We start from the raw sequence: 15,176 nt of genomic DNA on the forward strand, positions 1-15,176 counted from the left end.
GCAGTAGGGCATGCGCCTCCTATCACCAGTGGTGTAAAGCTGGTTCACAGGCCTCTACTGTAGGTCATTAAGGGATTTTCTGCCCCATACGAGGACTTCATTTAACCTCCAGTTTGTGTTTGCTTTGTGGTTTGGGCAGGACGAGAGATTGATTCTGTGGCAGCATTAAACATTGCAGTATGAAACTTCAATACATCATCAACGTGTAGCTTAAAACAGTCGTAGAGTGCTATTAAAGACTGTCTTACTTTAAACAGAGCCTCTGTGGCCCAGTCAGTTAAAACATTGCCATTTGACTTCTTGTAGTTGTGTTAAGGATCCAGGCCATATGGGGAGTTATGTTAGAATCATAGAATCCCTACAGTGCAGAAATATGCCATTCTGCCCATCGAGACTGCACCGGCCCTTGGAAAGAGCACCCTACTTAAGCCCATGCCTCAACCACATCCCTGCAACCCAGTAACCCCACCTATCCACCTAATCTTTTGGATATTAAAGGGCAATTTAGCATGGCCAATCCATCTATCCAGCACAACTTTGAACTGTGGGAGGAAACCCAGAGAACCCGGAAGAAGCCCACGCAGACATGGGGAGAAAATGCAAACCCACACAGGCAGCCACCCGAGGCCGGAATTGAACCCGGGTCGCTGGAGCTGCGAGGCAGCAGTCCTAACCACTGTGCCACCGTGTCGCCCTGTTCTCAATGGCAAGTGAGATTGTTTTGAGAACTGCATAAATCAAATGTTCTGATTTCTTTCAGTACATATTTGAGAACAGCAGGATTGATAACATCTTCACAGACCTTTATTACACAAAATTCACCTCTGAGCTTACGAAGGCTCTGAAAGTTTGGCAACCGCAGCTTCTCCCAAATGGTAAGTGTTTGTACAGGGAATTCTTGTCCATTTGAGAAGAGTGGTACCATATTAGTAATATGTATAATGCCTCCGTTGTTTCATTAAAATTAAATATGGTATTATTCCCAGACAGACTCCAAAATAGCTCGACAGCATGGAATCTGTTGGAGTTCAAGCAAGTAGGAATGCAGCTTTCATGTGTACTGAGTGGGAATAGTGCACTTTCTTTTCTTTTATATATTATTTAATATTGTAACTTCTGTTTTTATGTAAAAATAGCCCTTTGTTAACTCCTATGGTCAGAGGAATGCGTGTTGTTGGCTTCCCGGCATCCTCTAGTTGCTGTACCTTGGCTTCACCTAACACAGTCAATTATCTGTGTTTCTGCCTAATTCGGGTTTCCGAGTGCTCCTTTGACTTGCATGGCTGGAAGTTCCAGAAAATCCTAACCAACAGGGACAAACAGTTATTTGGGTGACCACTTGAAATTCAGTTTTGCTTTATCCCTGGAATCACTATGCACTCACGGAAAGTTATCCGAAGTATTTTTGGCATTGTTCCTTTCTTGGAGGAGAAATAAATTGCTTGTTTCTTCAAAGAACCAATTTCTAATGAAAAATCAGATTTGACAATTTTAAAATTGTAAACCAGTTTGCTTTAAAAATGGTGGTGCTTTGTGGTCAAATGTCAAAACCCAAGAATTTGTGTTTTTCGTTAATTTCGTGATTGGATTATTTGCCTGCTTCTCACAAGATGCTACAGTATGGTACCCCAGAATTACTTTATGCCTCAATTTGTTGAGAGCTTACCTGCCAGCAGCTGATAGATCTTGCAACTAACTATTCCATAATCCTTAAATCTGATTGATTGAGGAGACCTAAATAACTTTGCACTCAGATCCGAGATGCTCTGTTTTGGTTTTATTTACATTCTTAGGATAAATAATAAAAAAGACATTTGCAAGTAAGTTATTTTATGACCAGCATACTCAATGTGCTTATTACTATACTCAGTCTCACTGTTTTGTCTGCAGGCCAGTTATTTTGTCGAATTGAAGAAGAACATTTATGGGAATGTAAACAACTTGGAGCATATTCTCCAACGGTCCTTCTCAATACGTTACTGTTTTTCAACACCAAATACTTCCAGCTGAAAAGCGTCAGTGATCATATGAAGCTCTCTTTTGCTCATTTAATGAGATGTACAAAGTCTTTGAAGCAAAAACTGACCTACCTTCGATTCTTCCCACCTATGTTCAAAAAGGATAAAGATACAGGTACAAATACATTTTTTTTTAACCAAATGTATGACAGCATATTGGCGCACACTTGGTGATCACAAAATGGCCAGTAATTCTTGCGATCGCAAAATGATCCAAATAGTTAGTGCTAAAACGAAGTGGGGAAGCTCCAAGTCTTCCTGTAGTCTCATGCTTGTTGATAAAATTGTGACTTGTAAATAAAGTATTAACCATGAACAACAGCTGTCCAGTACACAATACTGGTCTGTCTAGAATTCCTAAGTGCAGATCAAGTCAGGCCCCTCAAATCTGCACCAACTCTCTGAAAGAGCACACTGCCCTATCCCCGCATAACCTGCTAAGGGCAATTTAGAATGGCTAATCCACCTAACCAAATCTTTGAACTGTGGGAGGAAGCCGGAGCACCAAGAGAAAACCCACGCAGGCACTGGGAGAATGTACAAACTCCACACAGATAGTCACCCAAGGCCTGAATCAAACCCAGGTCCCTGGCACTGTGAGGCAGCAGTGCTAACCACTGTGCTGCCGCGCTGCCCTAATGCTATATGGCTGATCCTGCAGTTACCCATTAAACTACATTGGCTAAGGCGGCATGGTGGTTCAGTGGTTAGCACTGCTGCCTACTGCGCTGAGGACCTGGGTTCGATCCCTGCCCCGGGTCACTGTCTATGTGGAGTTTGCACATTTTCTGGTTTCACCCCCACAACCCAAAGATGTGCAGGTTAGGTAGATTGGCCACACTAAATTGTCTCTTGAATCGAAAAATGAATTGGGTCCTCTAAATTTATTTTAAAAAGGGTATGATGTGTGGAGGCCTAAAAAAAGGAAAGGAGAAAATAAACCTAATACTATCTGAACCCGAGTAGGGTTTGCACACTTATCCCATTATATATTAAATTCCAATTCATATTGCTCAGGAGCAGTAGAGTTGGGTATGAATGCCGTTTTGTAGCTATAACTGTGAAACTCCCTTTTCCTATGAATAATGTTAAAAACAATAACGATTTTAAATATTTGCAGAAGTGAGAAAATTCCTGATTCAGTGTTTTGTATTGCATGTGGTGAATTTCCTATGATGCAGAAGCTATCTATTGACCTGTAAGGTCTGGTACCCTTGGTGGCCCAATGCATTTTCTTTTAATTGCAGCCCAGTAGGCAATAGTTGACTGTACTTTGAATATGGCAATCAAATTGCTTTTGTTGACACAGATGCTTCGCCAACAGTGCATTCACACTATAAACTTAATGCTATTGTGAAGTGGATTTAGCTTTGACTCAAGATTCAGTCGACATTACGTTTGTAGCTACGGAGTTTGTATAATGCTACAGTTATTGTGAATGCAGCCCGTTAAAACATTTGTACAGAGGTTAATGAAAGAGGAATGGTTCTATTCAGTTTACGAACATAGAAATGATCAGAAGCTGCACGCTTGTGTCTTTCATTAATGACTTTGAAATTTTGAAGGTTGACAATACGATTTAGGAATCCAGTTTTTTATGGAAAAGTAAGAAATCTCAAGACTGATAAAGACTGCATCCTGCAGATGTCAGACACAGTTAATTGGCACTTCAGGGCATCAGATGAAGTCACCTGTCTGTATGGTCACTGAGAAAAGTACAGTAATGAGATGAAGTTTGGCCCAACACAGAATTTATTTTAAAACTTGACCTACTTTAACGATGTGTAATAGGAATACTCTTCTAGGATCATAGTTAAACAGTCTGAGGGATTCCTGTAACTATGACATGTCAAATAATCATTGTGGTGCTGATTTCCCTCCTTCCCCCTATTGATTGATTGATTGATATTTATTGTCACAAGTACTGAAGTACAGTGAAAAGTATTTTTGACAGCCAAGGGAACATACACAGTACATACATAGTAGACAAAAGAACAATAGACAGAGTACATTGACAAATGGTACATCAACATAGTGATTGGATACAGTGTGCAACAAAGGCCAAAGAAGAGCAGGATAGGGCGTTGTGAATAGTGTTCTAACAGGGAACAGATCAGTCCAAGGGAGAGTCATTGAGGAGTCAAGTAGTTGTGGGGAAGAAGCTGTCCCTATGTATGGATGTGCGGGTCTTCAGACTTCTATATCTTCTGCCTCATGGAAGGGTCTGGAAGAGGGCAAAGCCTGGGTGTGAGGAATCTCTGACAATGGTGTCTGCCTTCCTGAGGCAGTGGGAAGTGTAGACAGAATCAATGGGAGGATGGCAAGCTTGTGTGATGCATTGGGTTGAGTTCACCACACTGCAATTTCTTGCAATCTTGGGCCAAACAGTTGCCATACCAAGCTGTAATGCAGTGGATAGGATGCTCTCTATGGCACATCTGTAGAAGTTTGTGAGAGTCAGTGCAGCCATGTTGAATTTCTTTAGCTTCCTACGGAAGTAGAGATGTTGTTGGGCTTTCTTATTGTTACATCAACGTGAGTGGGCCCAGGACAGACTTTGTGATGGTGACCCCCAGGAACTTAAAGCTATCGACCATTTCCACTTTGGGGAATTTGGTGTGTGTGTGTGTGTCCGGGGGGGGGGGGGGGGGGGGGGGGGGGGGGGTTGTACTACGCTTCCTGAAGTCAATAGTTCCTTGGTTTTTCCAACATTTAGTGAGAGGTTGTTTTCAGTACACCATGCGACCAAGTGATCTATCTCCCTTCTGTAGTCTGATTTGTCGTTGTTTGCGATACAACCCACAACCGTCGTATCATCTGCAAACTTACAGATTGAATTTTAGTTGAATCTTGCCGCACAGTTGAGTGTATATCGGGAGTACAGTAGAGGGCTGAGCACACATCCTTGCGGGCCCTGGTGTTGAGGACTATTGTGGAGGAGATGTTTTTACCTATCCTGACAGATTGTGGTCTGTTGGAAACAAAAGGAGAAAGTAACCAGCTGAGAAGAACAGGATATAAGTCTAAACCCAGTACGATGACACCACATGGACAGAGGAGATAAATGCTGTATTTGCTCATTTGTGTTTCTGATGTAGATAAGTTACAGTTTGGAAAAAGGAAGCGGAGTGATGAGGAAGAAGAAGGTGCAATGGAAATAGCCGAAAACACGGATAATCCACTCCGATGTCCAGTGCGCCTCTTCGAATTCTACCTGTCTAAATGGTATGCCATCAATCTTCTTGTAAAATCAGTCATGAAAGATTAAATTAATAGTACACAAAATGCAGCACATTTAATGTTTACAACAGAAACAAAATGCTTGGAACACTAAGGTCAGGCAGGTCTCTGTAGAGAGCAAGAAACCATTACCATATCAGGTTGATTACTTTTCTTCAACTGGCAAATGTTTAGAGCTGTAACAGATTAGATCAGAGGCAAGGGAAGGAGGTAAGGATAAGAGAGGAAGGTCTGGAAAGGTGGAAGGCAGGGGAGATTAAATGACAAATGGAATTATAGCACAAAGCAAAATAGGATCATAATGGAATAAGTACAGAAGGAAAAGATGGTTTGCAATGCGGTGTAAATCGTAATAGTAGATTATTTACCATAGCTGCCAATCAAAGTCAACAAATGAAGCAAAGAAATAAAGAAAGAATTTGTGCTTGGAAACTGTACTGTTTAAAAAGCAGTTGGGACACATGCGTTTTGCCTCCTGAATGTAGAGGAGATGCAACGTTAGCTGGTATTAAATTAAAAGGTCAAATAAGTTATTGTTCCACCATGGAATGTTTGCAGCCTTGGATTACGAGCATGTAAGAGGTGAAATTAGAGGTGTTCAATCTCTTCTTGCATGGGAATGTGCAATAGAATGGGGAGGGAGTATAGAGGGTGATTGAGGGGTTGACAAGAGTTTTGTGGAGGGAATGGGACTTTTGGAATACTGAAGGGAGAGGGGGAGATGTGTATGGTGGTAGTGGGAATGGTGAAGGTTCTCTTTTGCAAGTGTAAGCTGTGGGTTGGAAAGTAAGGACAAAGGGACTCCACCATGGTTCTTGGAAGGAGGTGAAATGATAACAGAACTACAGGAAATAAAATGGACAGAGTGACTTTGACAACTACAGTGGTCTGGGTGGAGCTTTTAGTTGAGCAAAAAGGAAAACATATTAAATGCATTTTTGTGGAATGTTGCAAGGTCAGAACACACGACTAATGTAGAAGAAAATGGGAGAATGAAATACACCAGGAATGAGGAAGTGTTGTCAACTGTGGGAGAAGGCGAACATATGGTGGATAATGGGGAGATCGGGTGCAGATTGGATGACTGGTCTGATCAACAAGCTTGACCCTGAGTTTGCGGCCACCTGTCGTTTAATTCTCTATCCCACTCTCACTGTAACTTCTCTGTACTCAGGTTCCCGCACTGTCCCAATAGAGCGTAACGATAGCTGCACTGTCCCAATGAAGCGTAACGATAGCTGCACTGTCCCAATGAAGCGTAATGATAGCTGCACTGTCCCAATGAAGCATAACGATAGCTGCACTGTCCCAATGAAGCATGACGATAGCTGCACTGTCCCAATGGAGCGTAACGATAGCTCCACTGTCCGAATGAAGCATGACGATAGCTGCACTGTCCGAATGGAGCGTAACGATAGCTGCACTGTCCCAATGGAGTGTAACGATAGCTGCACTGTCCCAATGGAGTGTAACGATAGCTGCACTGTCCCAATGAAGCATAACGATAGCTGCACTGTCCCAATGAAGCATGACGATAGCTGCACTGTCCGAATGGAGCGTAACGATAGCTGCACTGTCCCAATGGAGTGTAACGATAGCTGCACTGTCCCAATGAAGCATAACGATAGCTGCACTGTCCCAATGGAGCGTAACGATAGCTGCACTGTCCCAATGAAGCATAACGATAGCTGCACTGTCCCAATGAAGCATGACGATAGCTGCACTGTCCGAATGGAGCGTAACGATAGCTGCACTGTCCCAATGGAGCGTAACGATAGCTGCACTGTCCCAATGAAGCATAACGATAGCTGCACTGTCCGAATGGAGCGTAACGATAGCTCCACTGTCCGAATGAAGCATGACGATAGCTGCACTGTCCGAATGGAGCGTAACGATAGCTGCACTGTCCCAATGGAGTGTAACGATAGCTGCACTGTCCCAATGAAGCATAACGATAGCTGCACTGTCCCAATGGAGTGTAACGATAGCTGCACTGTCCCAATGAAGCGTAACGATAGCTGCACTGTCCCAATGAAGCGTAACGATAGCTGCACTGTCCCAATGAAGCATAACGATAGCTGCACTGTCCCAATGGAGCGTAACGATAGCTGCACTGTCCCAGTGCAGCGTAACGATAGCTGCACTGTCCCAATGGAGCGTAACGATAGCTGCACTGTCCCAATGGAGCGTAACGATAGCTGCACTGTCCCAATGGAGCGTAACGATAGCTGCACTGTCCCAATGGAGCGTAACGATAGCTGCACTGTCCCAATGAAGCGTAACGATAGCTGCACTGTCCCAATGGAGCGTAACGATAGCTGCACTGTCCCAATGGAGCGTAACGATAGCTGCACTGTCCCAATGGAGCGTAACGATAGCTGCAATGGAGCGTAACGATAGCTGCACTGTCCCAATGGAGCATAACGATAGCTGCACTGTCCCAATGAAGCATAACGATAGCTGCACTGTCCCAATAGAGCGTAACTATAGCTGCACTGTCCCAATGGAGCGTAATGATAGCTCCACTGTCCGAATGAAGCATGACGATAGCTGCACTGTCCTAATAGAGCGTAACGATAGCTCCACTGTCCGAATGAAGCATAACGATAGCTGCACTGTCCCAATAGAGCGTAACTATAGCTGCACTGTCCCAATAGAGCGTAACGATAGCTGCACTGTCCCAATGGAGCGTAACGATAGCTGCACTGTCCCAATGGAGCGTAACGGTAGCTGCACTGTCCCAATGGAGCGTAATGATAGCTGCACTGTCCCAATGGAGCGTAATGATAGCTGCACTGTCCCAATGGAGCGTAACGATAGCTGCACTGTCCCAATGGAGCGTAATGATAGCTGCACTGTCCCAATGGAGCGTAATGATAGCTGCACTGTCCCAATGGAGCGTAACGATAGCTGCACTGTCCCAATGGAGCGTAACGGTAGCTGCACTGTCCCAATGGAGCGTAACGATAGCTGCACTGTCCCAATGGAGCGTAATGATAGCTGCACTGTCCCAATGGAGCGTAACGATAGCTGCACTGTCCCAGTGAAGAATAACGATAGCTTCAGGCACTTATTTCAGGCACTTTACATCCTTCTTAATTCAACACTTGAATTGAGCAATTTTAGATTGTGACCTCTGCTGGTTTTTTTATCTTTAGTGTTTTATTATTCACGTTTACACCTCTTCCTGGTCCATCTTTTGTTTGTTTTCTTTTTGCTTTGCATGCTGTTACATTTGTCATTTCATCTCTCCTGCCTTCCACTCTGTCACAAACATTCCTTTTTATTTTTCCCCCACTTCCATGCTTTCACATTTAAAACCAGTTACATCTCTATTTTCAGTTCTGATGAAAGGTCATTGACCTAAAATGCTATCTCTGTTTAATTCTCCACGGATGCTGCCAGACATGTTGCGTATTTCTAGCACTTAAGTTTTTATCTCCTATTTCCAGCATCTGTAGTATTTTGCTTTTGCGCCAATGCTCACATATTGGCATTCCATTTGATCAGTATAAAAATAAAAAGTTCTTTGAGTAATAATTGCGATTCATTACTTCTAACCAGACTTTTTTTTTTTAACCGTTCCATAGTTCTGAGAGTGTGAAGTCAAGAAGTGACGTTTTCTACCTTCAGCCAGAACGCTCGTGTGTGCCTGACAGCCCCATGTGGTATTCCACCTTACCAACTGACCCTGCCATTCTGGATGCCATGTTAACCCGTATCCTCATGGTGAGGGAGGTTCATGAGGAGCTTGCAAAGGTCAATCACGAGGATGCTGAAGAGGAAGATGCGTTTGAATGAACTAGATTTTTATCCATTTTTAAGCACTGAATTTTAGAATGCATGTACCTGTGAAGAGTATCAGACTGCTAGGAATATAGCATACTCTTCCTCTGGATTGAATTGGGGACAGGAAAGGGAGGGTTGATAAACACACTGGTCAAAACAAATTGATGTTGATAATTAAATTGACAGAAATTCTTGGTGCTTTAAACAATTGCGGTTTAAATATTTTTTTGTTAAAGACAAGTGATGTGGATTTGTTTTTACCCCATGCTAATTCACTGGATTTTCGTTGTGAAAACCAATGTGCAACAAATTCATTTATAGGGAGAGTGGGGAAAAGGGGTGGGTGGGGTACGGGCGCAAGAAGCACGCCAAGAAGTATTTGAATGGCAATACTACCACTTTAGAATATTGCAGCCATTGAAGGTCATATAGACAGTATTTCGCCATTTAAATGTTAACACCTATGAATGAAAACGCAACGTTTAGTTCCTAGATTGCTGTTAACTGTGAAATTTTTGTTTTAAGAAAAATAGCATTGAAATGCATCTACTAACCCCTTGTTAAAATGTTCTGTGCTCACATTTCATTTAGAGGAGATCCGTGTGCTGTAAGTTTAGGTGTAGGTGTACACATGAGTATAAATTTGTATATTTTGAAGGTGATGGGCAGCTAAAAGGATGTTGTTATAAGTTTAGGTTCTTGCCGATGTTTTTGTACATACATTTTAATTACATTTATATCTTTACTGTGTATAAAATAATTGCTTATGTGAAGCCTGGTCAGACTTTACATACTGCAAACTCATTACATTTGTAGAAAAACCCAATGTACTCCTTGTTATATAATACAGTTTGCATTGTAGTAAACAGGCGTTTGTGTGAAAGTACCTTTTACCTCTACATTAGCCGAGAAACGTACTGTTCCCAATTTGCATATACAGTGGGGGAACTTGAAAGTAGTTAATACACTATCTTCCGTTTTGAGTTTAGTTTCAAGACATTTTGTACATGGAAATTCTGTGAACTAGACGCTTTGAGTTCTTTTTCTCCATTAGGAGGGGAAGAACTTAGTCATAATATCCTTTCTGCTTTATTCTATTAACGAAGGTGTACCATTTACTTACAATTCCCCAGCCCAGGCAATGACCAGGCAGTACCCCTGCTTCTGGACTGAAAAATACAAGTAGAAGATGGATTATTTTTATAATTTTCTCTGTCCCTTTCTGAGGATACACATTTGGCTATTGGCCTGTCAGGTAAATTCATTTACTGTCCCAACAACAAGCTATGTTAAACAGAACTCTAGTGGGACTACTGCAGTGCTGTAGCCCTATCTCCGATTCTCATTTCCTTTGAGCATGGCTGAATGATGGGAGCTCAGAATCACTGAATTTACTTTAAAGTTTCCTTTTGGAATTGGAAAGCATTTGGCAGTCAAACGCGTGTTGTTTTATTCAGAAGCAGTGTTCAATTTATTTTCAATAGCAGCCACTCTAACACCTGGGGAAGCAGACTGATTTGGGGAGATTTTCCATTTCAGGACCCCCCGACAGCAGCTATTTGGAAATTGTCCACTCCCATGACTTTTCATCCATAAATCATAATGATAGGAAAATCTCTTCCTTAATGGATAGGCTTTCTTCTGGATTTGCCTGTGTTTGTCTTTTTCCAGCGAACTTCTTGGCAGAAGGCTTAAACTGAGAAACCGAAGATTTTTCCACTACTTTGCACCGAGTGGCAGCATTATTCCGTCTCCTGTTTGGGTAAACTATTGGTTAAGATACAGGGTGAAACTCCACCATCCCAACAATGTGCCTTAACCACTATCTAGAAAAGCATCCCTAATGCACAATGTAAATATTCAATTTCCAATCATTGTGACAGTACTAATTTAGTGTTAACTTGTGCTGAATTGTGAGCACAGTCATGCTGAGGGCTTGCACTGTGTTGTGCCTGCCTGAATTCATTTTTGTACAAGCCACCACAACCGACAGGAAAAAGGAGGCATTCATACCATCACACTGGTTGTGATCAAATCCAGCTCCCAGTGATAAAAGGATAGTGTTTCAAGCCTATTGCATCATCTCATCAACTGCAAGTGGTTATCTTCAATGTTGCAGTATGCCCCCTGCCCACCCCCAGAGCATGTAAATCTGAGGGTGAGTCAATGAAAGTTACTTACATTTTCTGAAAATTTTCAGTTGGTAAAAAGGATGAGATGAAGGGTTGGGGAAGAATAGCCTAGTTTGGTTTTCAGACTTTTTGACATGTTTTACAAATTTATGAGCAATTCTTGAATGTTATCACCCAATAAATGAATGGTCATCTTGTGATCAGGTTTTAAATAAACCTGTCCGCATTGCAAGATGGTATAGTTCATTCCAAATAGAACTAGCAGTTCTTTTCTAATCATTGAAAAGCATAAAGACTTTTAATGGCCGCAAGTAAGAGACTGTTATTTTATAATCAATGCATTTTTCCATAATTCAACTTTGTTCAGATAATATTACAGTGCTGCAGGTACATTTTAAAAGGGACACTGTAAATTTTTTTGTGGAGAAGATTTTCAGGCCGAATTTGTGGAAAAGACCAGGAACAACGTCCTGAAATCCCAGTTGAAAAGCCTGAGTATCCGGAATCATGGAGGAATGTTTTTGTTTTAGCACAGTGTTCCCTTTTAGTTTTAAAAATATCCTTTTAAAAGGTAAAAGACTGATCATTGTTGTAGATCATTTCTTTTTTTTTACACTTCTATTCCCCTTTAATGAACTATTTATCAGTAAGAATTACAGGATTCAGCTGCTGTCATTTATGAGCCTTTTTAAAGTTTTAATCAAACTTTAATTCAACTTATAACAAATGAACAAAAATAAGTGAATATTTATGTTACCTGAATAAAAATTCTTTTTTTTTTAAATCTACAGCCATTCGTATTTGTTACTGCTTGGATGTCTCTGATAGTTTGATTGGTCTTGGCTGGTGTATGTCAAAATAAATGTAGAAAGTCTTCCATAGTAATTAAAGAGAAAGATATAATATGTTTGTCTTGCGGGGACTGTAAACATCCTGCCAGTCCTTTCAATAGAAAATGTGTCTGTGGGAATACTGTAACTTGTGTAAACATATTAAGTCTACAGTAGTGGAAATGAGAGATACCTAAATTACCGGAATGCCCCTTTTAACAAGTATTGAGAGAGATTTTGCGGCAGGGAAATCATTAGGGTACCTTAGTCTTGGTTTTGTCGGCTAATGATTTATTCATTACTACACCCAGATGTGGCAATGTTTTAAATACCATAGGAATTTAAATTGCAAGGAACAGTGGTTCATTGTAGTTGAATGAGCCAGCAGTTTCTTCTGACATGTTCAGCTGCATTGTAATTTGATCATAAAAGGGTAGAGCATTCCACTTTCAATTGTTAGCATAACTCTAGAGGGGAGGGGTCCCAAAATTGGTGAATTTACAGAAGGCACTATATTTGAAAATCTTGGACAGTGATTCTTAAATTTAAAATTTGACTCTCAAAGAAACGAGAGGCTATAAGGAAATGGAGGATATTGTCATGGTTCATAATCACCATTTGATTATGTAATTATTTCACAGCCTTGAAGTGATCTCGCTGAGTTCTAATGTAATTAATACGTTAGTCTGGGTTTCATTACTGTCATAATGGGAAAATTGTCAGTGTTTGTTGTCATTCCAACTGTGAAACTGATGGCAAAGCGCAGTTAAACATGGAAATCCAGAATTTGTCAGTGAATCCCTCCCATTTCACAGGTTGCACCATTGAAGTCTCCACAGTTGGAAATCCGAAATAATTTGAATTCATGTGATGTACCATTTCTATGCCTAGTCTCTTACGATCCTTTGATGATGCTGCGCATTTTAAATGAGGTGTAACTGAGCTTGTAACAGCATACTAAGTTCATAATTACTACTGAGCAACTCCTCTGGCCGTAAAACTAACTTTATAATGTCAAATTTCTCCATTAAACATTCGACAGATTAAAGCTTGTGCATGATATTTCAATTTGCAACGTAATCTCGTGTATGTTCCAATCTTTATTTTGCTATCTGAAAAATTATTAAAAATGAAGGGTAATGTTTTTGTTACTTTCTGGTTTGCTGTCTGTGAGAATTATTCAATGTGATTACTGCTTAGCCTGGCTGTTGACATCACCTGCTGGGCACCAGAGATCCCCTTGAACTGACGCCGGAATCAAAGTAACGTCAAGGGGAAAAATACATGCCAGAGAGATCGACGGCAGCATTTTGTGGCACTTTGAACATAATAACATTTCCCAAGGCACTTGATAGAGGTCTTATAAAACAAAACATGACTCGGCTGCTTCAGGAGATATTAGAGCAGATGACAGAATAGGTAAATGATAAGGAGTATCTTGAGGGTGAAAGGAAGGTGTGGAGGTTTAGGGATGGAATTCTAGGACTTAGACACAAAAGCAGCTAACGGTTCAGTGATTAAAACTGCGCTGAGCTGGCTCGAAGTTAGAGTGGTGGTGATATCTTGGTCGTGGAGCTGGAGGAGATGATGGCGATAATCCAGCGAGGCCCTGGAGATATTTGAGAATTAATGGTTCTTTGTACTCTACCTCCGTTGGTTACTGGAAAAGGGTATTCTCTGGATGCTCTACTGGTGGTGCACTATTGCAGGGGGTTGTGCACACCAGGTTAATATTGATCACCTCATACAGAACCAATTTTATAAATGAGATATGTTCATACAAAAGTTTAGCAGCGATAGTTTTTAGGTCACCCCCTTTTTTCCGTGCTCTCTTAAATACTTGTCCCCAGAAATATTTAATGCCCAGCCCTGGCCTTCGTTGAGCCAGATGTGTTATAGCAGTATCATGCTTCCACGTCAATCTGTGCCTGTACTCCACCAATCTTATTAACCACACTCCATGCAGTCGCATCTATGCACATTTATCCTGATTTAGACTCAACTTTCCATCACCCCTTATAATGGCTTACCATAGCCTATTCTAGTTCTATCAAACTCTCCCAAGTTTTCTATTCACCTTGATACTACTGATATCCTCCTAATCAGTTAATACTTATGTATTTCCCTCTGCCAGCTTTTCTCTTCCTCAGTTAATCGTCGTCATCGACTGGGACAAAGATGTCATATTTCTTCAGTAGCTCGGCGAAGCTCTTGCTGATCTAAGTGGCCAGTTAATTGCCAAACTCAGAACAGAGCAACTAATATACAAAGATTTTTAGTCAACTCATCATGTGGAGTGCAAATGATTTATTTTTCCACTAAAACAATTGACAGGAAGGGGGTGGGGACGGTTTTGATTAAAAATAGTAGTGCAGTGCTGAAGAGGATGTTCAAGAGGGATCAAGGACAGAATCTCGCAAGAGGTAAGGAATGGAAAAGGTGCTATAACTTCGATGAGTATATTAGAAAGAGAGAGACTACCAGCTAATAGAAGCCATTGTAGAGAAACAAATTTGCAAAGAAATTTTAAAAGGTGTAGGAATTATGGAGTAATTATAATGGGGCACTTCAATTATCCAAATATAGACTGGAATAGGAGTAGTGTGATGAGAGGGCAGGCACTATTGGACCTGGTTCTGGGAAATGAATTGGCCCAAGTGAATCCAGTAACAGTGGGAGAGCGTTTATGAAAAAAGATGAGCAATCCAGAGCAGGAATAATTATTTGGAGCAAAGTTAACTTCGATGGGATGAGAATGCTTCTGAGTTGAGTGATTGGAATCAAATATTGGATTAAAAGTCGGTGTTGGAACAATGGACTACCTTCAAAGAGATAGTATTGCAGGCCATGTCAAGATATACTCCCTTGAGGGGAAAGGTAGAACATGTAAATTGAGAAAACCTTAGATGATGAGAGAGATAGAGATGACGAAATACAGTGGAGAATCGTGCTGAATATACCAGAGGAAGTGGGGGTGAAAACTAATCAGAAAAGCAAAGACAGAGAATGAAAATAGACTAGCAGCTGACCAAAAAGGGAATCCCAAGGTCTCCGATAAGCATGTAAATAGTAAACGGGTGGTAAAAGAAAAAGTAGGACTGATTGGGGATTTTAAAATAAGGAGACTTGCAGCTGACACAAAGGTTGGTGGAATTGTGGATAATGCT

General features: G+C 41.2%; 1 protein-coding gene across 5 annotated transcripts in view; it reads left to right on the forward strand.

The window, feature by feature from the left end:
* LOC119968075 (zinc finger MYM-type protein 4-like) overlaps nucleotides 1–13,149 on the forward strand; it is a 385,591-nt gene extending 372,442 nt beyond the window's left edge. For 4 of the 5 annotated variants that reach the window (XM_038801168.1, XM_038801166.1, XM_038801167.1 and 1 more), the window contains 4 exons: nucleotides 761–875; nucleotides 1,891–2,133; nucleotides 5,117–5,243; nucleotides 8,849–13,149. In XM_038801168.1, the coding sequence (XP_038657096.1) occupies nucleotides 761–875; nucleotides 1,891–2,133; nucleotides 5,117–5,243; nucleotides 8,849–9,059 (696 nt within the window). In that variant the 3' untranslated portion in view covers nucleotides 9,060–13,149. The remainder of the gene's footprint in view (nucleotides 1–760; nucleotides 876–1,890; nucleotides 2,134–5,116; nucleotides 5,244–8,848) is intronic. The other variant, XM_038801170.1, reaches the window with a different exon arrangement.
* The last annotated feature ends 2,027 nt before the right edge of the window (nucleotides 13,150–15,176 follow it).

The sequence above is a fragment of the Scyliorhinus canicula genome, chromosome 1 (assembly GCF_902713615.1).
Source record: "Scyliorhinus canicula chromosome 1, sScyCan1.1, whole genome shotgun sequence".
In the NCBI taxonomy this organism is placed as follows: domain Eukaryota; kingdom Metazoa; phylum Chordata; class Chondrichthyes; order Carcharhiniformes; family Scyliorhinidae; genus Scyliorhinus; species Scyliorhinus canicula.